At 39.9% G+C, this 26,816-nt stretch overlaps 2 protein-coding genes and 1 long non-coding RNA gene across 3 annotated transcripts; 1 reads left to right on the top strand and 2 right to left on the bottom strand.

Annotated features, from left to right (window-relative positions):
* Positions 1 to 1,928: 1,928 nt before the first annotated feature.
* On the bottom strand, positions 1,929 to 16,302 carry acvrl1 (activin A receptor like type 1). Its single transcript, XM_008413666.3, has 10 exons — positions 15,598 to 16,302; positions 9,888 to 9,959; positions 7,645 to 7,923; positions 6,876 to 7,081; positions 6,683 to 6,782; positions 6,455 to 6,601; positions 5,996 to 6,271; positions 5,688 to 5,885; positions 4,159 to 4,289; positions 1,929 to 2,741 (listed from the first exon to the last, which is right to left on the bottom strand). Exons 2-10 carry the CDS (start codon positions 9,955 to 9,957, stop codon positions 2,595 to 2,597), a joined length of 1,554 nt encoding a protein of 517 aa, XP_008411888.1. The 5' UTR covers positions 9,958 to 9,959; positions 15,598 to 16,302; the 3' UTR covers positions 1,929 to 2,594.
* Positions 16,000 to 26,570, top strand: LOC145552241 (uncharacterized). Its single transcript, XR_014088210.1, has 2 exons — positions 16,000 to 16,136; positions 26,117 to 26,570. It is a non-coding gene; the product is annotated as an uncharacterized LOC145552241 (long non-coding RNA).
* On the bottom strand, positions 21,713 to 26,356 carry ankrd33aa (ankyrin repeat domain 33Aa). The gene is made up of 4 exons (XM_081609005.1): positions 26,099 to 26,356; positions 25,879 to 26,008; positions 25,641 to 25,781; positions 21,713 to 22,980 (listed from the first exon to the last, which is right to left on the bottom strand). Exons 1-4 carry the CDS (start codon positions 26,354 to 26,356, stop codon positions 22,157 to 22,159), a joined length of 1,353 nt encoding a protein of 450 aa, XP_081465131.1. The 3' UTR covers positions 21,713 to 22,156.
* Positions 26,571 to 26,816: the final 246 nt, after the last annotated feature.

Raw genomic sequence — 26,816 nt, 5'->3', positions numbered from 1 at the left:
AATGAAGCACGCGCGGCTGCAGGAGCATTTATGAAACCACAGTGGCTGAAAAAGTGAGGTATGACGAAGTTGTCTGATGCAAATGGAAGTGCTAAGAGTGGGCTTGTGAGTGAAACATTTCTCCTATGTAGGATGAAGCTTAAAGGGCAGCAGGGGAAGAACTGAAACTGTAACATTTAATATGACTTCCTGTATTGACAAACAAGCTGTAATAGATGCACAGCTATGAAAGAAATATCTGAAATTGTTACAACTATGCACTGCTTTTTTTTAGTCTATCATCTAAAATCCTGATCAAGTAAAATGAAATTTTTGTTGTAACACACCAAAATCGGAAAAACGGAAGGGATATAAATAGTTTTGTCACTCACTGAGCCCCGTAGTCCAGTTCTGACTCTAAACCCACCTGTTTAGAGATCCTTTTGAACCACAATAAATGAAGCATTTACTAAACATACTAAATATGGCGAGTACTAAACATGCCAAATATGTTTCATACTAAACATGTGTAGTACATTTAGTACTAAACATACTAAAAGTAGTACTAAATACGTTATCATAATTTGATTATGTGTATTCATCATCAACATCATGAATACACATGATGTGTACTTATGATTTTGTTGATGGCCTTCATTAAAATGTAATGTTCATTACCGGTTTCATCAGTTGTTGACTGCATGGTGTCTTTTATGAGTTTGTGTTTTTACGATGTAAAGCACTTCGGACTGCCTCGTTCCTGAAATACAAATAAACTTGATTGATTGATAGTTTCAGACCACTCCATTATCAGTCCTTTTTTTTTTATCTCCACACTTCTTAAGTAAGAACAAAATTCACAGCTCTCCACTGAGTCACCAACAATGACCCCAATGTGAAAAATACAACATCAATACAGGACTTAGACATAGGGGAGAGAGTCAGCCTTCTGTAAATTAGCATAGAAAGTTTGGACCCCCAGATATCTAACTGCTCCCCTCCTGCAGCGTTAAAAATAACCCTCATCCGACTGAGCAGACAGAGTGGGAGTATTATCTCACTGAGGTTTGTTTAACATGGACCAGACAACATAGACACACACACGCACACACACACAAAGCCACAGATAAAGGAGAAACGGAGAACGTTGGACTGGGGCAGAAAGAAATCTTGCAGATGCTACACAGCCGATTTCAATATCTTCATTACATCCGTTGCAACATCCTTTAGGTTCTGCAGAACTCAGCAGCGGTTCTGATTCTTCGTCGACTGCGACCGGTTGCTTCTGTAATTCATTTTGTGCGCTATTTATCATCAGAGGCCATTGTTTTTGTTTATGCACATATAAAAAAAAATAAGATAAGCCAATGGGATAAACCAAAGACCTAATCAGACATAGACTTCCTGTAAAAGAAACTCACTGAAAATCTTTGTTTACTCTGAGAAGACATTAAATGTTTACTTTTTAAAAGTTTCTTTTTCCAAGCGAGATCAAAGAAAACTTTTCAGTTTGCCTAAACATTTCATTTCCTCCTTCATATTTAACGCATTGGGAATTTGAGGATTTAATGTTAAATCCTAAAGGTTTAAACAACAGCTCCACATTTACTATCACAAATAATAATAATCACATGAAATTATAATGCTGTTTAACAGAAGATATTTTTGCAGAACAGTAGTTTTATTTATTGAAACTTGTTTGTTTTTATCCTATTTTAGTAATACACTTTAAAGTGGAATTTACAAATGTCACAATGGTTACTTTGAGATTTGTATTTGAGAAAAGGCTCTTTCCTGTGCAAAAACTGAGGTAGTGAAGAGAAAATTAAACACATTTATAAAAAACAATTAAATGTAAAACGTTTCCATATTTCCATAGTCATAAGAAATGCTTGTATGTTGACTCTCTAATGCCCCCTTCTGGTTAAAAAGAAAACAACAAGAACTGGTTTATTTGCAAAATACAAAAACTTTATTAAAGATCTGCAATATTTCATATCATTCTGTGATTTACTTTCTTGACCGTAGTGATTATGGTGGTACATTTTAGGTCTAAATAAACAAACAAATACAAAAAAAATGGGATTAAAAAAGTGTATAAAATGTGCTTTAAAATAGAAAATAACATCTCTTGAAATATATTTACACTAATATAAAGATCGTAAATAACCATTGAACCCTTACAAGGTTCAATGCTTGTAGAATATGTACAACTAAATATTTCAGTCTGTCTTTGATACCTGTGATAAATGCTCCTTTAACTTAAGTTGAACACTTTTACATTATAGTCAATACTGCTTTGGTGAGAACTTCTGTTTTTTTTTACATGTGTCCTGTAAATTATAGTGAACAATCCAAACTTTTATGCTGACTATGACTAAGTTTTTGTGAAAAACCCATTTTAGAAAAGTGTGAGTAATAATGATTTCCCGTCTTGCAATGGTGAGTAAAAAAAAAATTCCCTTATGACCCCTTGCTTGGAGAACTGCTATAAATCTGCAATTGCAAAATGGTCAAACACATACGGTTCTGGGAAGCGTTGACTATGCTGATGACGTTCAACATTCCTCCTGTTGGTTATTGTAATTTTCCATGATATTTCTTGGTGTTCTCGCTTAGATGTCACGTTTGAGTTTCTCTATGCTGAAGTCGCTTTCGACGTCCAGTTTGGAAAGAGTTTTCTTCACCCTCAAGGCTGTGAGGCGGGCCGTTGGGTTCTGGTACCAACACTCCTTCATAATCTTGACAATGGTTGATAGGATCTGGACACACAAAGATGTAATTAGAGTAATAGCCACTGGCGACATGTCCTTGTTTGAGTAAACTTCATAGTACAGTTTCAGGTTTTTCTTCAAATGGAGCCAGTCTTTCTTGTAACAATGCAAGATACTATAAAATACAGCGTATTCATATGCTGCAACCACAAACATCATGTATCATATCAAGATTTCATCCAATAAACCAGGAGAAAGTAGCAAATAATTGCCAAATGGAAGTATACAAGGCTTTCAACATTTAAAAAAAAAAATCTCACAAGTAGGGGTGTTTATTTGTATTCCTCCTCAACATTAAATTCTCCCAAATATAATCCAACACAACCATTTGTCACCTAATTAGTGACAAATGACATCTGTCTGCCTATACTGACATGATGTGTATGGAGAAGACTAACCACAAAAGGAGCCAAAAGGACAACAGTAACAAGACAACAAGCTGTGCATGCCAAATATCTGCCCTTCATAGCAGAGTGCCAAGAAAGTCATTAGAAATTACACCTAGAGTTTGCCATTTGGAAGACACAGTAGACATGTGGAAGAAGGTGCTCTGGTCAGATGAAATGAATATATTATTTTTATTTTATTTTTTTGCTTCCATGCAAAACGCCATCAGTTATGCAATGGGGATTTTTTTTTCTTCAGTAAGAACCGATTTTCAGAAGAAAAGGGGAAGGTAAATTCAGGGTAATCCTAAAAGAAAATCTGAAGGAGGCTGCAAAAGACTTGAGATGGGTTCTTCTTCCAGCTAGAAGTGTGGGTCAGTGGTGCGCTAATCTTATTCACATGGGACAAAATAACATTTCTCTACAAAAAAATATTTTTAAAACTGAAAACACAAAAAAAAATTTTTCCCACCTGCTAAAATCAGCTAAAATGTAAACATTTCATTGACACAAAAAGTTTGATATTTGTACAAAAAGGGAAATACTTATAGAAATAAAACACAACAGTCTTGCATGTTTGCCTCATAAAAAAAAAAAAAAGAATATGATTCCCAGCTATTTTTGGTCCATTGTTTTCTATGTTGCAGCTTTACAACTTTTTTTTGCCCACATTCAGAAACAAAGAACAGGACATGAGTGACTCTGTCTGTAAAACCGGCTACTCTATTTAGCCAAGTTCGATGAATGGGTGTGTCCAAATCTGCTGTTGAGGAAAAGTTGCTGAATGTCTTCGGTTCTGTTTACTACAAAATTAAAATGAAATATTTTCATTTTCGGGAAGATTACCATGTCAGTGTAAATTTCACTTGGAACTTCTTGTGCCAGCAAATTGATTCTTCGATATAGCTGCGTGTCTGGTTGTGTGTGTGTGTGTGTGTGTGTGTGTGTGTGTGTGTGTGTGTGTGTGTGTGTGTGTGTGTGTGTGTGTGTGTGTGTGTGTGTGCACTGGAAGAACTTACTGGGTGGGAGTGGAGTCTGTTGTGCAGGCTGGGCTTCTGCTGGTCCACACACACCACCTTCTTCATCTCCTCAAAGCTTGGATCGGAGGGCACCAAGTCAAAGAAGGGCGGCCGATACTCCTCAACAATCCCTGAGAAAAGTGGGACAGGAATAAACAACACAAACTTAGTCACACCTATTTAAAATAACAACCATGACAGAAAAAAAATGCAGTTTATGAAAGTAAATATTCTCCCTGTCAAACTGAAAGATCACATGTCATTCCTCTTCAAATTTATATCAGCTTCTTATTTATTTATCCCCACATAAATTTACAGCACATCCATTTTTCCTCTCATAAAAGGCTTGAAACAGCAAGATAAGCTTGCTGGAGATAAGCTGCAGTGGGAGTTTTTGTAAAGTATGTTTGGCTAAACAGGACAGTGGGAGAGATACGGGTTCCCTGGTGACTGCATGAAGACCTTCCCCCACATATGCATTCATCTGCACATTGTGTCCGTGTGTGCAGCAGCAGTGTGTAACCGGGTTGCACATGGGAGTGTGTTTGCAATGACAACTTGTGTGCATGGGCATCTGGGCCGTGTAACAGTGAGTGCTGACAACAGATAAGACTGTTTATAATTACTGCAGTGCTAATCATGGGAGAGGAGAGGAGAGACAGACAGACACAGAGGAGGAAATAAAAAACAAAAATGCTCAACTGATGAGATGCAGCCTTTTGTGCGTGCGTATACTTCCAGAACAACACATGGTGAGAATAGACACGTTCTTTTGGTTTTCCGATAAAAAGGGGGAAACTAATAATTTTGTTTTATTTTATTTGGCTCAGATTTTTAAAACAGCAAATCTACTGCAACGCCTGACAAGTGCGCTCACAGCCCTGGACTATTTTCACATTACTAGGACAAAATCACATAACCTCTGTGGATTTTGTTGGGGTTTTATGTGATAGATGGACGAAGTAAGTTGGCAGGAAAAGAAATGCAGCATATGGCATTTTTAGAAATAGAAGTCCAAAAAGTGCTACATGTATTTCTTTTTAAGATCACCTTGTCTCCACTCTCATCTTCCACTACCTTGAGGTATATTATTCTCCACCCACTTTGCAGATGTGGAGACTGACATCTTTTCTAATTCCTCTCTGCAGCAAAGCTAAAGCCCAATCAGAGTTGATCAAGTTTTGTTCCAACTTTTAATTTGATTTAGCTCTGAACTTTGACTATGTTGTTCAAACAAGTTGAAATGCTTTCATTTTATTTTAACTCTGGTTCTATGTTTAGGTCTATTTTCCAGCTTGAATGTGAACTCTCACCTCTTTTGCATCATCTAAGAAATTTTTTATCCAGGTTTGTCATGTAATGAGAACAGTGGTCCCCTAAAGGGTCCATCAGATTTTGGCTGCAGATTGATCATTAAATACATACATTTAAAGCACCTCATCTGCTTAAAATCCATAAAACAATTTGTTGTCGTAACATGACAAAATATGGGTACCGTTGCTCGGTTCAGGGTCTTACTGCCAGCTTACCATTGACGACAGTCCTGCGCGTTATTTCCCAGAAGACCAATCCGAGGGCCCAGATGTCTGTTTGCTTGTAAGACTCAAAGACATCGACACGAATTGTCTCATCCAGCACTTCAGGGGCCATGTAGCGCTTCGTCCCCACACGAGGGTTGTTGCCCACATCCAAGTAGTCATGAGACTGAGAGTGCATCACAGCCAAGCCTGAGGAGGCGGTGTGCGTAAAATACAGGTGAAATTATTTCATCCATCACTTTGGACGAGCGAGTGAAATCAGCACAAATTTGAAAGTAGATGCAACATGCACACTTCACCTAGATCGGCAATGCAGCACTGTCCGTTCCTCTTCACCAGGATGTTTCTGCTCTTGAGGTCTCGGTGGGCGATGGCCGGCTTCTCCTGGGAGCTGACTATCTCAGTGTGGAGGTGGACCAAGCCACAGGCCACCGAGAGGCACATCCTCAAGCAGCTCTCTGGCTCCAGGCTGCGGTACTGCAGGAAGTCGTAGAGCGAACCCAGCTCATGGAAGTGAGTGACGAGCCACAACTGGGTGCTGGAGTTTTTGGACGTCATGTCCGAGGCGATGAAACCTGAAAGGACAAAACGAGAGATGTCAGGAAACGGACTACTGGGTTTTCTTTTAGTCTCGCATTTAATTTGACGGGTATTAAAGTTTCAGGTGGCCGTACAAATGGTGGAAGGCACATATTGTAGCTTAAAAAAAGTCTTTCTTGATGTAGAAAGTTTATTTCTCACAGCTTTAGCTGCCGTACCGAGGATATTCTCATGGCGCAGCTGCACTGTATTGTAGATCTCTGTCTCTCTGAACCAGGACTGCTCGTCCCTGGAGGAGAAAATCTTGACAGCCACACTCTCCCCCATCCACGTCCCCCTCCACACTTCACCATATCTGCCTTTACCTGGATGGGAAAAGACAGAGTTAATCAGGATTACTGCAAAAGAGAGAAAGAGAACAACAAATAAACTGAAACAAAACTGACCGACACATTCAACAAGGGAGATTTGTCTCGCCATAGTTCTTTGGACCAGATATGGAAGGCCTGTCCCACTTCCTGAAGTACAAAATTCATCAAAAATTTCCTAAAAAAAAAAACAAACAAGAGACGCAAATATATTTAAGAGCTACAATAGTCATTTTCTCTGTCTCATTGGAAAGTATGAGGTGTTGCTTACGCCGTAGGTGGGGTCATTTCCGGAGGGGACTTTGACCGCGATTCCGTGATCTTCAGGGTCTTTCACCTTGCTGGACGCACGTCGAAATCGCAGAAACAGCAGAAAACCACACACGATTAAAGTCGTGAACAGCAGCAGCACAGTCACAGAGATCCACAGCTTGGGATGTGGGTACTCTGGGGGAGGAACTGTTGTCGGCTCCCCATCTGGACAGACATAAACGATTCAGTCACGAATCCTCTGAAAAATTCATTTCAGTAATGTAGCTAAAAAACTATTTCAAGCTTTTATTTTTGTTCCTTTTAATGATTACAGCCAATATAGAAAGATGCGTGCCTTTCCAAATGCAATCCAATCGGCAGTTTACCACAGGTGGAGTCTATTCAAGTTGTAGAAACATCACATCAATGGCTGCAAATACTCAATAATATGTGAAATATTTTTTTTTTATTTTTTACGTATTTGCAAAATTACTTTGCACATGCACAGTTTCCTTTTATAAAATGAAATAAATTAACCTTTCAATAAAGTTCTAATGTGCTGAGATAACAACTACATAATCAGACTGGTGAGTCTCGAAGTACTAATTTGCCGTAACTGGCCACCAGGGGGAAGCAATTACAACCTCTAGAGAAGATGAAGGCTCGCCACCAACCCATGCAAGCTGACCAAAGTTACCTCAAGCAACCTAATCACTCAGATCCATTAGGTTCAGTAATACATTTCTACGATATATAAATATTGCAAAAGTATGACTATAGGTACTGACTAATATTTGGAGGCGGTGTGATCAGGGTGTTGCACTTGTCCGTCTGGCAGCACTGGACAAAAAAGCCGGGGAAGGATCCAGAGCATCGCTCTCTGTAGTGTTTTTTTGGGAAACATCCCCATGTCTCAGTGACGGGGCTTTCTCCTCCTGGGTCCTTGTTTAGCACCCAGGTGTAGAAACAGTAGTCTCCTCTGCACGTTTCATTGCTGCAAATGTGTGTGTTCCTTGGGTTCTCACATTTGCACAGCTGCTTCCCTTCTTCACCGCCATCCTGGTTTTCTGAGGCGCAAGAACACAATAGAAAATAGAAAGAAAATTAGATCTAAATCTCCTCACGTAACGGTTAGGCAAGAAAAATGGCTTACCTGGAGAGAAATTACCCTTCTTTTGTCAAGAAAAAAAAAAGCAATTTTTCTAAAATCATAGGCGGGAGGTCAGAAATTATTTCCTTTTAGGAGAACACAAATTATAAGTTAGCCCCATTTCCTGTGCTGCCACATGATGGCACGTCAACAGCCAGCTTGTCGTCGTTCATTGGGAGCGGCCATTTTGGTTTCAAATGACAATATTGTCGAAAATGAGACCACACAATCCAAGATGTAAGCCTCAGTTTGCTATTAGACCTTTAAAGATTTCATTTAATACCTGAACTCATGGGATAAGGTGTTCAAAACTTAAAAGTTGAAGTTCTTCACAGGTACATTAGGGAAATCATCAAAAATTACTTTTTTCAGAAATGCAATTTAAAAGTGAAACTTATATATCATTCACACAAAGTAATGCATTCTAAATGTGCCATTTCTGTTTAGTTTGATGATTATGACACGAGTAAAGAAAAACCAACATTTTCCATGTGGAATATAGAATATTTTGTATCACTGCATCAGTGCAGCGTGGCATGTTGGGAGATCTGTTTGTGGTTTTGCTGAAGTAAATTCAAAGCCCCAGGCTGCTCTGATAGCAGTCTGCATCGTGTTGGTGTCTCTCGTCTTCCTCTGGACATTTTGCTTTGGGGTTCAGGTCAGGCCAGTGGCCTCATTCAGGATCATCATCTCCAGGTACTTTGGAAGTGTGAGTAGGTGCCAAGAACCAAAGGAAACTGAAATTAGCATCTTCATAAAGCTTATCAGCAGAGTGAAGTGGTCTAAAGTTTCTTGTTTGGAGGCTGCACTGACTTTGGACTCAACAACTCTACATGGACCAACATCAGGAGATGATGTGGCCCAATTAACACCCAATTAACACCCAATTAACACCGGACCTCAGGCAACTAGGAGTCTGTGGCTTCCCACTCTTCCTCCAGACTCGGGGACCTTAACTTCCAAATTGAATGAAACATTTACTCTCAACTAAAAATAAGTTTTTAAAATACTCAGCCGCGGTCCGGTCTTTGTTCTTTTTGGCCAGTACAGGAAGCTACTGAAATTGTCCTGGTTCCGAAGCGACTTATTGCAAGAAAAGCGACCTTTGCCTGAATGAATCTCATCTTTCTAGGGTGGTTTTTGAAGTACAGACTCCAGCCACGCCCCTAAACTCTTGTCTCTGCTGCTTATGCACTGTTTCCTGCAGTGCTTTTTTCCTTCCACTCAACCTTCCATCAACACGTTTGTATGCAGACCTCTGTGAACAGCCAGCTGGACCTTTCTTGGCTGCCACTTCTTGTTGACAGTGTCAGTGACTCTCCGCTTGGCAACTGTGAAGTCAATGGTGCTCTCTGTCTATAATAGCTGATATCTTTATAAAAAATTCTGACAAAAAATTATATCTTCATTAGCTGCAAGCTACGATCAGATATATCTTTCAGTGTTTAAGTAATATCAGTATCATATTTTGAAATAAACTAATAAAACTTTTTTACTTCTTGATAATATTACAATACATTAAAATACACCCATATTGTGCACAGAGTGACAGAAATACCCCCCTGTTAGTTGCAAAGCTCTGCAGGAATGCGACTTTGTTTAAACTGCCAGAGGCGATTTAAAACTAAAAGGAAAACAGTCGAGCATCTAAGACACTGTCTTCTTGAAGTGGGTGGAGAAAATCTTCTGCCTCTCATTTACTTTGACTGCTCATCATGTCACGAAGCCAGTAAACACTGGTCCTGTTTAAGCTTGCTGGTTGGACACAGACGGTTTCGTTTCAGGGGATTGAACAGAACTTCGGCAGAATAAAACAAGTGAACGCTTCATGAGAAAAGCAAAAAAAAAAACAAAAAAAAAACAACTTTATATTTAACTCACCTGCATGAATGGTGGAAGTCAAGAGAAAAACTCCTGCTAACAGAACCGTGAGCAGAGCAGATCTTCCCATCACTGAGGAAATAAAAAGAGAAACTGTGTTAGCAGAAGTTTGTTTTTTTTTTACTTAGAAAGGGAGAAGTGACCCAGAAGAAGCAAGAGATCTCAGCTGCGGCTTGATTTCAGTTTACAGATGGTAACTTAATAGTTGTGTCCATGAGGAGCAGAGCGGTGGCTGAAGTCGAGGCCCTAAAGGAAGCTATGAGGTCAAAAACAACAACCAGAGGATCCAGCCTGTCTGACTGTGTTTAATTGCACTGGGTGGGAAAAAAAAGGGGGCTTAAGGGGAAGCGGGCTGAAAAGGCCCTTGAGTGTGTTTGTGTTTTCTCGGACTGCTTGTGGCGCTGTGCTACACGGGCTCCAGGCCTGACGACTCCACAGCTAGCCTGCTCGCAGAGTAAATATTGATGGCTATGCTTCCTGCCATTGAGTGGCCCCACCCGGCTGGCAGGCGAGACTCGGGTCTGCTCATTGTTTAGGGCCCTGGCGCTGGCAGTCACGCACAGTGAGAGGACTGTGATACACACACTCATAACTTAAGAGAGCTCGGAACGAAGCTTTCACTAAAAAGTGAAGCAACGTCTTTCAACAGCACCAACTTTAATTCACTTGTATTTTGTTTTCAGCTATTTTCATTTACATCAACTAAATGACTTTAGCTCAATTCCAATTGGGTCTTCTTTTTTTTTTTTTTTTTTTACAATATGACAACCATTAAACAGAATGTTGCAACAATATTTGTATCTTTTCTACAAAACGATCCACAGATGTTTGTGCTTTGGTTTTCTTTTGTCATTTATTTTTCTAGACCTTTGGCTAGAAAATCTCTTGCCAACATTCATTTGTTCATTAGGGTTTTGCCATATAACTTAACTCCTTTGTGTTTAGTTTCTTAATTTATTATTAATATTTCTTTCCTATACTTTCATCTATGCATTTTGATTTATTCTCTTTTGTTGGTTTCAGGCCTTTCTCCCTTTTGGTGTGATAATTCTTTTGAGTCTTAGTTCAGCTTCCTTTGTTTTAATTAGTCTCTTCTAATTAACCAAACTCTTTCCTTTGCCACGTTCCACCCATGCCTCAGTATTTAAACTTTTGATTTTTCATTGTTCCTTACTGGATTCTCAAATTACTCTGCCTGCCTTACTTTGGCTTCCCATTATAAGGTCTTCTGTTTATTACTATGCACCCTGGATCTAAAGACTAAAGAAAAGTTCACATTGCCGGGGGTCGGAGATCCTATACATATAGCAGTAGCTCCAATGAAAGGGCTTAGATGAAAGCACATTGGTATCCAAGAATATCTAACATAAAAGTGTCTTTTAACCAGTTCAACAGGTTAATGTCAGCAGCACTCCATTTCATAAACTCTAAAAAAGGAAGGAGCTCAAAGGTGAAAGGTGTCAAACAAAACGGATGCAGACCAGCGCCACTAGACCAGTGCATTTTGATGAATGAAGCACGTGTTTGTTATCTAGTTTATAGAATTGATAAATTCATTAAAAAAAGGCTTGTTCACTTCCACAATTCTGATCTCATTAATGGTTATTTTGTGTTGAAATCAGCACGTTTTCAAAACACTTGAAAATCAACAAGTTCTCAAGTGGTTCTTCATGCTTTAATGAAGATTTAAAGAATGTTTTTTTAATTTTTTTAATTTTTTTTACACTAAATGTAGATATAGCAAACAAAGAGTTACAAATACCTCCTTAAGGAAGGTTTTGATTGAAGAAATTAGTACAAATGGTCCACTGGCTCTCTGGCGCCTCTGCTTATTTAGGAATAATGGGTTTAAGCGTGACCTTTTTAAATCTCAAGCCCAAGTTTATAAAGGCCAACACACCGAGAAGCATTCTAACACCTGCCAAGATATACAAACCTGCCTTTGTGGTGGTTTGCTTAACAAGATGTGGCGTCAATTCCTTTCTATCTCCAGTTTGCGTGATTTCCATGTGCTTTCATGGATTTCCTTGCGGTCTCACAACACGCCTGTTAGCTGTTAGTTTTATTGCTAAATTTAAAAAGTGTCCTTTTGATGTGTGTGTGGATGATTGTTTGTGTCTGTGTTCCCTGCCACCGGCCCGTTAACTACTGGCATATAAGCGGCAGCTTTCAGCTGACCTTTAATGGCATTACGTGAGTACAGAAAGGGGAGCAGTGGAGCTACACGCATGAACGTAACAGAACCATCATGTTTTTTTTTTGTTTTATTTATATCCTTCCCATATGTGCAAAATAGCAAATGAGTTCAAGTCTTGTCCCAGTTAACTGATGTTTTAAGGATATTTTCTGCGACGTGTCATATTGTGAATTTTAGTCGCACTAATCAGAGTGGCATCCAGGAGGTGACTCTGGAGGAACTGCAGAAATCCACCGCTCATGTGGGAGAATCCACTGACTGGACAGATATTAGTTGTGTTGTCTAAATATCCGGACTTTGCAGAAGAATGGGAAGAACAAAACAATTGTTGGTAGGAAGCCATAAGAGATCTCAAAGTTTGCAACCAGTCGGACAGGAGATTCAGTACACCAAAACTGATCTTTGTGGCATTCATATGTTGGAAAACTAATGAAGCACCTCACACTGAAAGTCTATCCTGGAAAACATCATGTTAAATTAGGCAAAAAACTTGAAATTGGGTAGGAGGATTACCTCCCAGGTTAACAAGACAAACGCTACAATGGAATGGCTCGAATCACACTCATGCGTTAGGATGATCTAGTCAAAGTCCAGACCTCAATCCAACTGAGAATCCATGCAAAGATTTGAAAATGGTTCTTTATATTCAGTTCAACAATGCTAGACTCTAGATGTACAGCAAAATGTGTTTTTTCAAAGAATTGTCTCAGAGAGGCTGGTTGTAGATGCATGCCACGTCTTTTAGATTTTTATTTGGACAAAAGGTTGAGGGATCTTTTATCCTTTTTCTGCTTCAAGGTATAGCCTTATAATACACTAATATTGTTGATCTATCAAACAACAAAACTGCACACATCTGGCAGTCGAACCAGCAAACTTCCGCCCAAGACTTTTGATATCCTCTTTTAGATGCATCTGCTTAACAAAAAAAATCTAAGTGACAACTACAGGAAGCCATCTCGTTGCATTTCAAAGGCAGCGTGAATTGTGACAGAACAGTAACCAGACAAACACCAGGTTTCATTGAAACTTTTTTTTTTTTTGATGCTCTGAAATTTCTAATTGTTCTTTTTTCCCCCCCTCTCTCTTAAATTGTACAGTTCCTGCAAGTTGAGCTGAACTTCCTGATGAAAGCAGGCCATAAAAGGAGTTTCTTCTGAGAATCAAAGGGTGAACTGGTGTGTCACATCTCCTCCAAATCCAGAGCAATCTGATAGCAGTGTATAGCAACCTCTAGCTTGAGACGCCGCTGCTGTCAGGGTTAAACTCTCGAAGTACAGAACATGTTAAAACCACAGCCGCCTTGTCTTATCACCCAGCACAAAGTGCTTCCTGAATCATGCAGCTTTTTAAAAAATGTAACCTCAACCAAGAAAGTAAATCTGATGGTTGGCCTAAACACAAATGCCACACGCAAACCGGACTAATTCTTGATTTAAACAGTTCACTCGAAGAACTAGCTATTGCTGAAATGTTACAGAGATCTCAGTGAAGGGAAATCTCCCACCGCAGGCGTACAGACTTTATACTTAGCTCCTGTTTGTCTCCATTCTGTCCAAAGCTACACCCACGTGACCCAGGGGAAAACATAAACTGTCATCTCTTCCTCTCATCTGCATGGCTCTAACGCAGGAAGGCAGATCTCTCATTCCATCTGGACGACTGTGTGGTTACAGTGGTCGGATGTGTCGGGCACCTCATCACACACAAGCTTTCCTCTTCTTTAGATTAAATGTTTTTTTGGGTTTCCCCTGACACATGCTGTTATATTACAACAGCATCTACCATGAGGCCTAAAGCACTAAAGCAGACGACGCTTTCCCCCCCTTAAATTAAACCTGAAATGAACGTCCGTCTGAGAGAGGAAATGGCAAATTCTTCAAACTCAGCTGCACACACAAACGCTGCTTCCCAAACAGAAGACGGAAAACAATGAAAGGAAATGCACAAAAAGAAAATAACAAACACACAGATATTTTAGTGTGAACAGCATGCACCTGATGAGCGAACACCAGCGGTCACATGGAAAGATGACCTGAAGTGTGGAAGGTCAAATAGCTCCGGCATGTTTGTGCTGGTGTAAGTTCAGTGGGAGAAAAAGAGAACTTAAATGGAGGAGAAACACAACCACAAGGTCTGTGGTTGAAAGTGCAGACTTTCTCATGTAGGAATTACCCAAAATATATGTCTAGATTGAATTTTTACCTATAATCACTGCAACTGGTTAAGATAAAAAAAAATGCATTCTTTTAAAACAAAGCAACACACAGACCAACACAGATTTCCTTCAATTATAAAACTGAAGTCGAATGATACACTCTTTGCACAGTCTTGTTTTCTTTGTTTTTTACAAATCCACATTTGAAATCTGTATTTGAAATTTGAAGTCAATGTCAAACATTTTCCTTCCAAAGTCTCCTAATTAATGAATATATTCCATAATCTTATAATTTAATCTCAGCATGAATTCAATCATGTTCAGTGAAGATTTCATAGACGGCCTATTTATGGTCAAATAAATAGGCTGTTACATAAAGTCTGGTTTGCAGTTTGTTACAAGCCACAAAGGGGGAAAAAGATGCTCTGTTCAGTATTTGACTTTTTGACCTGCATTCAAAACACTTTATGGGAAGAAAAAAAATGAGACTGCACATCAACCTGAACAAACCACCCCCTTGGCTGGAACACATTAGTGACTCTAAACATATAGCTAGAACTACAATAAAATGGCCCAGTCAAAGTCCAGACCTAAATATTGATCACAGATTATCTCCTTCCAATCTGACTAGCTAAGTTATAGCATCTTAATTTAGCTATAAGATGTGCACAGCTGGTAGATACTTATTCATTGTCTTGTTGCTGTAACTGCAGGAGAATACAAATACACACAACACTTGTCATACTTTATTTGTGAAAAATAATAAAAATATAAACATGATCTGTGATCTTCTTTTTACAATGATACACTAATTTGTGTTTGTAAAGTTTGTGCTTACAGCAAAATGTGGAAAAGTTCAAAGGAAAGGCCAAAGGTTCTCTTTTTAAAACAAATACACAAGAAAGAACTAAATGTGCTTCTGTCTAAAGCAATTTTTAAAACGAATTTATGCATTTAAACTTGGGAATTCAATAAAAATCTGAATTGCTCTTGTTGATAAAATTAAAATAACTGAATATTTACCTAAAAATACAGCTAAGAAATAATGCAAATATCTTGATTAATCACCTACTTCTTCCCATGTGAGCAAAAGTCCCATTAAATCGGGTAACAAATCAATTTCTATGTGAAAAGCTGAGTTTCTATGATCTATCCCTGGACATTAGATCAAATATAGGCGCTCATAGATGGAAAACTAATAGTTTTCTTTCTACACATGTGACACCTGTTCACATCTGGAAACATGTGACCCGCTGCGAAAAGTGACTTGAGGCAAATTACTCTGTGTTGTTACCTATCAGCACTAATTCGGTTATTAGGGAAGAGTTAAAAGAAAGTCAAAATGTGTTTATTACCTGTTTTCTGCTCCCCTTTTAACTTGTCAGATGGAGCCGCCAGACGTAGCCCATATCACAAACAGGACGAATAAGAGTTTAAACCAGCGCCGGAGGTAAACCTGGCCTCATTGTGAGACTGAAATAAACCAGTTAAGAGTTGGAAGGCCCAGCTGCAGATGTTTCATCCGGAGAGACCTCACATCCTCTCCGCTGCCTCGACGACAAAACCAGCCGCAGCTTCGTGAAAGCAACAAAAAAAAAAAAACGCTTCTGGTAAACCAGAGAGCGGTTTAAAACCTAAAACCGCGTCACTTCAACGCACGCACGCGGAAAGATGAAAGTAGTGTTTCAAAAGGGGGTGGAGGGAAAAAGCAAGAAGAGGACCTCAGGGCTGGTTGTCTGAGTCCACAGCGAGGTGAATGAAGCCTATCTCATCTGGGAACAAATCTGCGCTGATAAAACCCACAACAGGAACATCGTCGTGGGGTTTCGAACCAGACTCCTTCCGCTTCGACTGGCTTCACAAGGGACGGCGGAGGGGACTCGGTTCCCATTAAGTAAGAATTCTTCAGCCGCCGTCCGTGTTCCCGATTAAAAGGCGAGATTAGAGATTTTTAAATAGTTGTAGGCATAGAGTTGTCGTCCCACCCCTTATTGTTCCGTCCAGACTCTGCGCGCCTGGAATGTGTTCTCTTAGCGGTTTTCCTGTTGCTTGCTAAACCTCTCATTTTCCTTTCCCCCTGTGGACTTGTGTTTTTGCTGCACTGACAGGAATGTGCGTCAAAGAGTTGCACCAAACTAAACCAAGAAGCAGAGACTGTCGGGCCAGATTTCCACCCTCAATGTTAGAAATGGTTAAAGTAGTGTTTATTGTGTGTGAACCATAATCTGCTTGCGGTGCTAGAATGCAAGCAAAAAACGAGGAAATATTTAATGGATGTAAAACAGGATCTGGAAGCAAGTATTTTCCATTTGAGGAAAATGAAGTATAGTAGTCCTTGCAGATTTCTGGCTGGAATTTATTATTTATGTACCCAGAAGTGATATCATTTTCAATTCAAGATCAGTGCAGACTCCTCACACAAAATTATTTAACAGATTGACAGAAAGTTATCATTTGTGTGTCTTCAAACACATATTTTCATGAATGACACCTCTTCTTAATCCATAGAGTTTACTATGTCCTGGAAACATTTCCAAAAGTGTTTTTATAGGATTTTTGATGTTATTGTTGGTCCATATGTCTTGAGATCTGACACTGATGTTGGACGAGAAGCCAGGCTTGCAGTTTTTTCGTCAGATAAAGTGTCACGACTTTTCAAAGTATTCAACATAAAACTCACTCATCCTTGTCTTTGTAGCTCTTGCGCAAACAGGAAGGGATCATTGCCTAAGAACTGTTCCCAGAAAATTGGGAGAATGGGATTGTCCAAAATTTCTTGATGGGCCGAAGCATTAAGAGATTCTTTATCATGTCCTGTCTGACAGTGTAGCACTCAGAATTGTTGTCTGAACTTTCCATACCCAAATTGTCCAGAGGGCAACCGCCCCGGCTAGCACGCAAAAATCAAACACATGCCCTCGAACACAAATGCCATAAATTAAGAAGTTCTTTCACTGAAACCAAAGGAGCAACCCCATCTTTTGGAAAAAATAAAACATAAAAACCTGCAGAAGACCCTAAATTTAACTTCAACATATTGCAGTCAGGTAAGTAAGTGCTATTCTCTTGGCCAACCATCAACAGACTCATCCATTGGATCTCCAAGCAGAGAAGTGTCTGCGTGCTCCACACCACTTCATGCAGCGGTTTGCACTGCACTTAGCGATGTGAGGCTTTGATGTAGTTCACGTCATTTACCACTTAGTTGCATAGTTATTTTCTCTGGAAATATGTATGCACTGTTCCTAAGATAATCTGAAAACCACAAGGTCTCTCGCTATATTGACTCTGTAGAAAGTGGATGATCTGCGGTGCCCATTATTTGTGGTTTTCTGTGGCCCACCGCTTCAGGGTGGAGCTTCTGTTTTTGTGAGCGTCTCAGTTGATTATTGGAGAACACTAATGAAGAAACGGCGACATGAAGACGTGACCAAAAGCAACAGAGTAAAGCAAAAACCCAAGCAATAAAACTAGGGATAAAACTGTGGAGGAATTTAAAGCAGTTTGCCTATGTGACAAGATCCAAGGCTTTGAACATCTCACAGAGTACTTCTCAACCCATCACCTGAAGATAAAAAGTCCTTATCACAACTGTAAATCTTTCGAGATATGGCCGTCAATCTAAACTGATAGGCTGCACAAGGAGAGCATTAATCAGAGAAGCAGTCAAGAGGCCCACGATAGGAGCGGCAGAGATCTATCGCTCAAGTAGTTGGAAGAAAGAAAAGTCAGATCTAATTAAACTTTTCTTAACTTATGTACACAAAAACTCATCACTCTGGATATGCCACATGAAACTACTTCAGTAAGTGCAAAAATAAGAACCGGTCCTCCTTCGGTTGATCCCAGTTCATGTTTTCTCTTGTTTTTCTGTGTACAGCTCATCATTCGACATAATTTACAAATGCACATATAAAATAAATTACATGCATTTAATGTAACATAAAAGTCTACCAAAACGCGAGAAAAAATGTGCACGCTTAGCAACTGTGGGAAGACATGATGACGCTAAATTGTCTTACTTTATTGCGTGCGTTTAGCGATTGTGGCAGCTAATACCCATCATGAAGACAAATGCCAAAGGGAGTTCAATGTGGGACATTTCACTTAAAACAGCCTTGTGCAGATGTCTTCATGTAATACAAATTTCCCTCCCTGTTCACAGGCTCTGTTTTCTCTCACATTTGGCTCACGGCTGCAGACACCAGCTGGAAGCTTTCACATCGGTTGTCAAGTTGCAAAATGAGCAAATTGTTCTTTGCACTTTTGGGACTTATTTTTCTTAAACCATTAATCTCTGTAATTTGAAGAGCCATGTAATCTTGATGGTTTCCATTTGTAGCACAACTCCTTGGAGTAAATAAAATAACATTTCAGTCCTGTCAAAGAAAAAAAAAACAACAACAAAAATGAAACAGTTTGTATTTCAACAATAAGCAGTTCATTTAAATGCTGACATGTCTTGTTCACCAAGGTGAAAACTTCAAGATATTTAGGTCAATTCTATATGCATGAACAGGTTTGAATCTTAATTTGAGAAATTGTTCAACTAAGATGTTTTTCCTTCTTAACTCGAGTGAGGAATTTATTTTAGGATTGACCTAAGGTCATCAAGTTCCCCTCTTGTGAAAGGAAGTGAGCTGCAGCTCTGAAAATAATATAAGACATTGTTTTACACCGTACCAGAAAAAGTACACGTTTTGCTTCTCCTTTTCCAACGGACACTGAGAGCTTTTCTCACACAAGAAGCTTTATTGTGAAATATAGTGTCACTTAAGTCATGACAAGCTCCAAATGTGCTTAAGCATAAGAGGTTGCCTTTGATCACATTTTATCACTAATAAAAGGTAATTGTTGTGTAATGATAATCTTGTGTGGATTAAAAGATTACTGGCAACCAGAGTTCAAAAGCCACCCCATGCCACAGCAGAGTCTTAAGTAGCTCAAAGAATCCTTATTTTAAAAGAGTAAATAAGGTTACAAGACTAATCAGTCACGTGTATTCTGCAGTAGAAAATACCTTATTTCTAGTTTTTCCACATATCTGGATAAAGGCATAAATGCAAGATTTTTGCAGCAGTTGCAAATCTTTCTAATGTTTTTCATATGTTATTACCACATAAGATACCCTTTGACCTACAAGTCCCTTCAAAATGTCCCAGTGGAAGCATGGCAGCTAAGCATTTCAAAAATACGAGAATCATATATGACCTTGTTAAGTAAAATATTTTTAGCAATATTGATTCTGATGTTGTCAAAACCTGATTGTGAATCTGCCTTTTAGTTGACAAAATTATTAAGTTTGAAATGCTTGTATGTGCAGCTGATTCATAGGATATTATGTCTAAAGTGATAGCTTGTTAACATGTTGGAAGTCAAAGAGGTATCTGAGTCCAAAGAATTAGTTTTAGAAAACAATAGTTGAATCTGCTTTTCTTTGGCAGTCTAAGGGGATTTATTTAGCTCTAATGTTAGCCAAACTCAGCTTCCAATTGGCTGACCAGTCCCTCATGGCAGCAACTCTCCAGGAAGTGCATGCTGCTGCATTGTTGTGCTCTGGGAAATAACACTCCTCCCCCCCAAAAAAAAACCTGGGGACCCATCAACCAGATTTGGCTAATAGGGCAGATATAAAAATTGAGATATGTTTCCTATAAATGTGTTTTTCATTTGTTTTTGTATCATATGTTATGTGTACATTTGTTTGGTTCTTTGGTCTATTAATAATTGGTTTTAGCTAAATAAATCCTATCCATCCATTTTCTTGCACCCTTGTCCCTTAGTGGGGTCAGGAGGGTTGCTGGTGCCTATCTCTAGCTAACGTTCCGGGTGAGAGGCAGGGTCACCCTGGACAGGTTGCCAGTCTGTCGCAGGGCAACACAGAGACACACAGGACAAACGACCACACACACACACATAGGGGCAATTTGGAGAGGCCAATTAACCTGACAGTCATGTTTTTGGACTGTGGGAGGAAGCTGGAGTACCCGGAGAAAACCCACGCATGCACAGGGAGAACATGCAAACTCCATGCAGGGAGACCGGGGCCGGGAATTGAACCCAGAACCTTCTTGCTGCAAGGCAACAGCTCTACCAACTGCGCCACTGTGCAGCCCTAAATAAATCCTAATCCTGAGAAAATTACTCAAATATCCTTATTCTTACCTGATTGTGTAAACCTACATAATAATAGACAGATCATCTTTCAGATTAATTTCTTTGATAGATTAGGAGGCTGACTGATTTATGGAGATGAATAGTTTAATATGACGATGCCACATCAGACATGATGGCTTAAAATAACTCACTCTGTGTTGCAAAGGTCAAGAAAATTTATTACAAGCTTTCATTACAAACACTCATCATTGATTCCACACCTTAAATAACCCACAAAAAACCTGAGTGCTCAAAGTATTTTGTTTTTAAAGTAGTCTTCAAACTCTCTATCAAAGAGGAGATTGCCTAATTAGATTGATGTCGTATATAGATATAATCTGTTACAACTGGATATGTTTTAGATTAATTTGCATTAATAACTGTGTTACTTTAGTCAGCAAACTGAATACAAAAATATAATATTAACACTTTTTTCCTAGTTTCCAAAAACAATCCGATTGTGAAAAGTCCATAATTTAATAACCCTGAGTAACATTTGGTGCAGGCAGTTCCTCTCAGAGGTTCCTTGGGTTCTTCTTTTATCAAGAAGCAAAGTTGCACACAAAGAATGTTCTGTTGACTTTGTCTAACAACACACAAAACGTTGTTGCAGACCGAGGACTTTCAAATGTACCATAAGTCCTTCATTCACCACAAGCCAAGCGTGCTGACTTCGCACTTTCAGTTGTAAATGTCTGTAACGAGGGTCAAAAATGTTTTAGAGTATCGGAAACGTGAAAAAGCCATAAAGACATCTGGTAGATGCTACATGTTTTCAGGAGAGGTGGGAACCGGGTGGGCAATTAGAAAACAAACATCAGTCAGGAATAACAAAATGAACGCCAGCTTAAGGTGTGTGTTGGTCCTAATATAGCCCACTGAGGCATGGACCCCTGAAGGTGTGTCGTGGTACCACAATGTTATTAGTAGACAGTACACGTTGTGAGGTGCGGGCTCCATGGACAATTTGAAGTCAACACCTCATCTTGTTGTGCTTTTCTGTACATGGTCTGTGACAGTTGTTAAGTGGATGGATGAATGGTTGGATGGCAGGACAAAATGTTCCCCACCAGAACATTCCCCAAACCACCACACAGAAGTTCCCTACGTAAGCCGTCCACATGATGGAAATTGAGAGGTGATTCATCAGAGCAGGGCATCATCTTCCTTTTGTTCCTCTGTAGTCACACGACTGTTGTTAGCACCTTGTTTTGTCTCTTTTAGGTTCTTCGGATGTAATAACTTATTTAAATTTAACGATGATGCTGATGAAATTTTTCAGAAGGCATTTGATCATAAATGTCTCATTTACAGTACAGGCTATTGGCTTCTTATTTTGTATTCAGTTACCATAAAGCTTTTCACCAAGCATACATTGGTAAGATCCCCAAGAAAAAAGAAGCGTCTTTAAAACTACAGCTCAAGGACACACACAGCAGTGCAAAAGCAAAAGACTCTGATTCAACAGGCTTGAGATGTAGAAAGTCTAAGGATGTTTAAATCCAAATATCATTAGGAATAACATAATTATGTGTCCAAGATGCCAAAAATTGTTTAGAAATATCCTGACCTTCCAGTGGATCACAGTTTCTGTTGCAGCCAAAGTTCAAATCCATTCATGCTATTTGTCAGATGCTCGCTCCCAAAGTTGTTTAGCACCGGCTTTCTCTCATGTTACAGAAATCAGAGTCACCGTTATCTCACTGTTTTATTTATTTTGTGCGTGGCCATATCACAGTGAAATTTTATCTGGCTGACTCAGCGTTTGCTGGAGGATTTTTTGGACCCCTTGGATTGCTTATCATCTTCTTTCTCCTGCTCTTGTCTTTTCTTCTCTCTCTTTTTCTCCTCCTTGGCCTCCTTGTACTTCCAGATGGGCGGCTCCAGGTAGCCCTTCTGCCTCTTCTTCTTTTTCTCCTTTTTTGGTGTGGGCTCCCCAGATTTTGTCACTTCGATCTTAGGAATGCAGCCCGAGGGGAATATGCTGTTCCTGTGTGCCATGCTGCGGGGGATGAAACTTCTCATGCCGCCTGATGGCATGCTCTCCCTGCGCTCTGCCTCCTGGCAGCAGGATGTCAGAGAGACAGAGGTGGCGGACAAAGCTGTTGGAGACGCTGAAGTGATGGATCCATTGCTGTGGGACACAGTGCTCTCCTCCAGCTCCTTCCTGCTGTGCTTTTCAAGCAGTTCTGGTACGGCGTACCGTCTCTTGCCGATCTCAGGGGGACTAGTGGGGCAAAGCGGCCGGGAACCGGTAACTACCAGCGGGCTGTGAATGCTCGTAGTTATCCGAACCATATGATCCATAACCCCGTTGTCTTGGGGGTCATGAGGGAAGCTGAAAGAAAGGCTTTCATTTAAGCGCTGTCTCAACTTCTGACTGGTTGACTTTGGTGCAGTGGTCTTTTCCACCAGCTGTTTCAGTTCAGGCCACTCGGGCTTGTAGCTTTCACAGAACTGCCCGGCAACAGGGTGAGCCTGCAGGCGCCGTATCCTGTTCAGTGTCTCAAACCGTCCTGTCCGAAGGATCCAGTCCTTAAGCCCTCTGCCTTGGACCAGGTCCACAGCATGCATGTCTGCACCTGTGCAACAAAAAGGAAGGAAAACAATGGAAAGCTGTAAAAACAGCAACATGAAAACGGGTCTACAGGATGTACTGAAACTAAACAGCTTCCATCAGTATAACAACACCACCATGTGGTTGTTTTAGTCGTGCAAATTGCTGTGTGGCATAACTTCACTTGGAACAAATCAGGTAATCTCATTGTATGGGGTTAGTTGGTATACAAGGGCTTGAGAAATGAGTCACAGCCTCTTAAGCTTTGTCGTAATTTCTCAGTTTATATCTCAAAATGGATAAAGTAGTAGTTTTACTTTCTTAAAACCTTAATAAAAGATGCAGTGTCCATTTGTATTCAGTCTTCCTCCAGTCAGTACTTTGCAGAGCAGCACTTTGGTTCGATCACTGATGCAAGTCATGGATTATTTCTCTACCATATTTACCCGTACGTCATCTGACTTGTTGTCTTTTTTTTATTCTCAAACGGCTCAAGTTCAGTTGGACTGAACTGAGAGCATATGTGAATGATAATGTAGATCCAAAAGCATTCCAGTATTGCTCTGGCGTTATGTTTAAAGGGTTTCCTCCGGGTCTGCTCTATTTATCATGTTGCATGACTGCTAGAAAATTGTTGCACTGGATTTTGCTGATGGGCATCAGAGTAAATGGGACACCACAACTTTCAGATTTTCAGTGAAAAAATATACTGAAACAATCTTCCTTCCACCGTGTTTTGTGGAATTGGCCTGTCACATAAAATACAAATAAAGATGTTGTAATATGAAAAAAAATATGAAAAAGTCAAAGTGGTATGAATACTTTTGTTATTGTTTGCAGACTAGAACAATGATCTGTATTAATTGAGGTTAGTGGATTTCAATGGTTGTCAGACACTTAATTTAACTTAATGTTACACATGAAAACAGTCAAAGGATATATTTTTTAAAGTGAGCTGATCCTTGATGTGAATGATCAGGAATTAAAATGGTCTTGGATTTGTTTTGCATTTCTGTGGAATTATATTTTCTTTTCAGGCACTGTCATCTTAAATAGAATGTGAATGGGAATGTATTATTGTCCTATTCTAAATGTGTCCATACAGGTCAGACTAATCTAATCCCTGTAGCCTGCAGAAGGTGCAGATTAGTTCCCAGATCAGGTAAACTGGTTTGACCTGTGTATCCCATGAAACACAGCATTTTAATCTTAGCTGTCTTTTATTGCAGAGTGCACATTTTAAGCCTCCTACTATCATTTATTTTTTGTTTTGTTTTTATACAATCAATTTAAAGTTAATTTTGTCTTTCCGTGTGCTCTCGGCTCGTCCTTTTTAGGGCACACTCGTCGGTAGAGTCTAGGCCTGTCACGATAACAAATTTTGCTGGACGATTGCCTAAAAATTATTGCGATAAACGATAATATATTTCAATATCTTTTGACACTGATTTAATGGAAATGACTTATAAATACCCGCGATTTCCTGCCATAGACACTTTATTTTCAAGAGAACACACAACACTGGAACTGATAAACTAAACAAACAAAACAACCAAAAACAAAAGTAAAATGGATTCTCAGTCTCCATTAACAAAAAGTGTACTTGAATAAAAACTAAACAACATAAAGCCAAAGTGGAAATAAATACTGCATTCAACCAGAAGAGTGCAGATTACGAAGTCTGTCTACTATATTGGCCTTCAGTAATCACTAGATTTAAATAGAGAAGATGGGCACATCCGACAACCTAATGCAATAGTTCACACTACACGATCTTTTGCCCCTATTTTCCCCTTAAAATAATCTTAGATCGTTGGCTGATCTAAGATTGTCGCTTGTGGTTTCGTAACCGATCATCCTGCAGTGTGTGGTGTGTTACGGTAGATCATCTTGGCCGCTCGGATCTAAATCGGGGGTTTTCCCCGACTGGGAGCGTTGACGCTGAATGTGACAGGTAGCCAATCAGAAAGCGCAGATTCTCCTCCGTGCTTTCTGAGTGGAAATAGCGCAGGAAAATCCCAAACAGCTGACACGAAGTCCAGCGGACATCGGAGATGATTTGTGGAAACAATATTAATGTTTATTCAAAATTTCGTGCAAATAATATAGAAATGATAAGGAGATGAGTTGGAGCCAAATTGCTACCGCCGTTGATAAACCCGGTAAGTTTTCAGCTGTTCTTCGTTAATGTGACATAAATAGGTTATAATGATTTTCATTCAGTCAGGACTTTACGCTGACTCTAGCCACAAGCATTGCAAAGCATTGATTAATGCCTGATTTTAAAATTAGTTAACTGGACTTGTAGCCATTATTTTGTGCCCATGTGGCTGGACAATACACGGCACGATCGAACCTGATCGAACCCGATCGAACCGTTATACCTAGGATTTCTGTCGGCTAATGTGTGGTCTCTCAGGTTTAGAAAATGGGCCAACAATCGGCGACAACTTGTGTAGTGTGAGCTGGACATTACACTAAGGAAATGAGGAAGGGAGGGTCAGTGGAGAGCACCTGAGCTGAGCCTTTTTTCATTCGGTGTCATCAACAGAAAGAAAAAAGGCAGGAAGAGCCGATAATTAAAATGAGGTTCATAAGTTTTATTTATCGTGTGATTAATTGATTTATCGTTTATCGCGACAGGCCTTGTAGAGTCTAAATCAGATAACGCATTGCTAAACTCACCGTGCATCAGCAGGGCGGTCACACAGTCCTCTCGCCCCTGCAGGCCTGCCTTGATGAGGGCCGTGAAGCCACGAGGGTCCCTGAGCTCAGTCTCCACACAAGGATAGTAGTTCAGGATGTAGTTGAGGATGGTGATGAATCCTAAGGTGAGAGACAAAAAGGATGGTTTTGTTTGCATTCTCAACAGGATCGAAGTCGCCTCGGGTTAATCGTGTGTGGCTGGGATTTTGACACGCACCGGCCTGTGCAGCTATCATGAGAGCAGTGTTGCCATCATTGTCTTGGTGGTTGATGTCTATGAATGGACATTTGTGCAGGAGGGTGACGATGTCTACAAAACCCTTGGACACAGCCAGCATCAGTCCATTCTGGTGCAGAGAAAACATAAATCAAAAATATTTATTTCATTTTACGCTAAAGTAACACATAATTTCTTTGTCTCTTGCTTGCTTACTCACCCTGCCATTGATGTCCAGCTCCATGGCCTCCTCCTTGGTGACCCCTCTCTCCAGGATGCTGCTCAGGGATACGGGGTCGTTCCTGGCACAGGCCTCGTACAGCGTTTTTGGTGGCTCCCTATAGACCGTATCTTGGTCGTAGTCGGGAAGCACCGAGTCGTCAGAGAGTATGCTACCTGAGTCGGAGTCGTCCAGGAGGATCTCTTCGTCATTCGATGGACCCGGACCCAGGTGTGGGTCGTCGGCTGCAGCTGCCATCTTGACCCCTTCAGTCAGGGATTACGCCTGGGGGTCAGGCCCGCTGCACATCAGCCACACCTTAAAGAAAATTCTATATAACCTGGATTTTTTTTTCTCACCACAACCACATGCTACAAGAAAGACATGAGGTAGCTACAGTATGACTTCATGACCATAAGAGGAAATGTTCTTTGCAAAAAATAAATGCACAGCTGTTGTACGGCATATACAATTACAACACCGATGTAAGACGTTTTTATCAAACAGCTTGACACCAAAAAGGAAGTGCATGACTTTATCTTGTTGTTTTAGTATGTTTTTTTGTTTTGGTCAGATCTTTTTTTTTATTTTTTGAATTTAGATAATGCCACAGAGAAATGTAAAAAAGGATCAATTGGAGCTGCCATAGCTTTTTGTACCAAATTTCCAACCCAGGAGAAAAGACAAAGATATTTGAAAAGTCTTAAATTGTGTTTTT

This window comes from Poecilia reticulata, chromosome 7 (genome assembly GCF_904066995.2).
Source record: "Poecilia reticulata chromosome 7, P_reticulata-male-v2, whole genome shotgun sequence".
Taxonomy (NCBI): domain Eukaryota; kingdom Metazoa; phylum Chordata; class Actinopteri; order Cyprinodontiformes; family Poeciliidae; genus Poecilia; species Poecilia reticulata.
The sequence above is the reverse complement of the archived record's forward strand: the minus strand, read 5'-3'. Positions and strand labels throughout refer to the sequence as shown.

Coding starts and splice junctions, on each gene's coding strand:
- acvrl1 (XM_008413666.3), bottom strand. CDS start 9,957: ATGGGAAGATCTGCTCTGCTCACGGTTCTGTTAGCAGGAGTTTTTCTC. Junction 7,082..7,644: donor CACACCGCCTCCAAATATTA/GTCAGTACCTAT, acceptor ATGTCTGTCCAG/ATGGGGAGCCGACAACAGTT. Junction 6,272..6,454: donor GCGCCATGAGAATATCCTCG/GTACGGCAGCTA, acceptor TTGTCCTTTCAG/GTTTCATCGCCTCGGACATG.
- ankrd33aa (XM_081609005.1), bottom strand. CDS start 26,356: ATGGCAGCTGCAGCCGACGACCCACACCTGGGTCCGGGTCCATCGAAT. Junction 25,782..25,878: donor CATGATAGCTGCACAGGCCG/GTGCGTGTCAAA, acceptor CTCTCACCTTAG/GATTCATCACCATCCTCAAC. Junction 22,981..25,640: donor GACCGCCCTGCTGATGCACG/GTGAGTTTAGCA, acceptor TTTGTTGCACAG/GTGCAGACATGCATGCTGTG.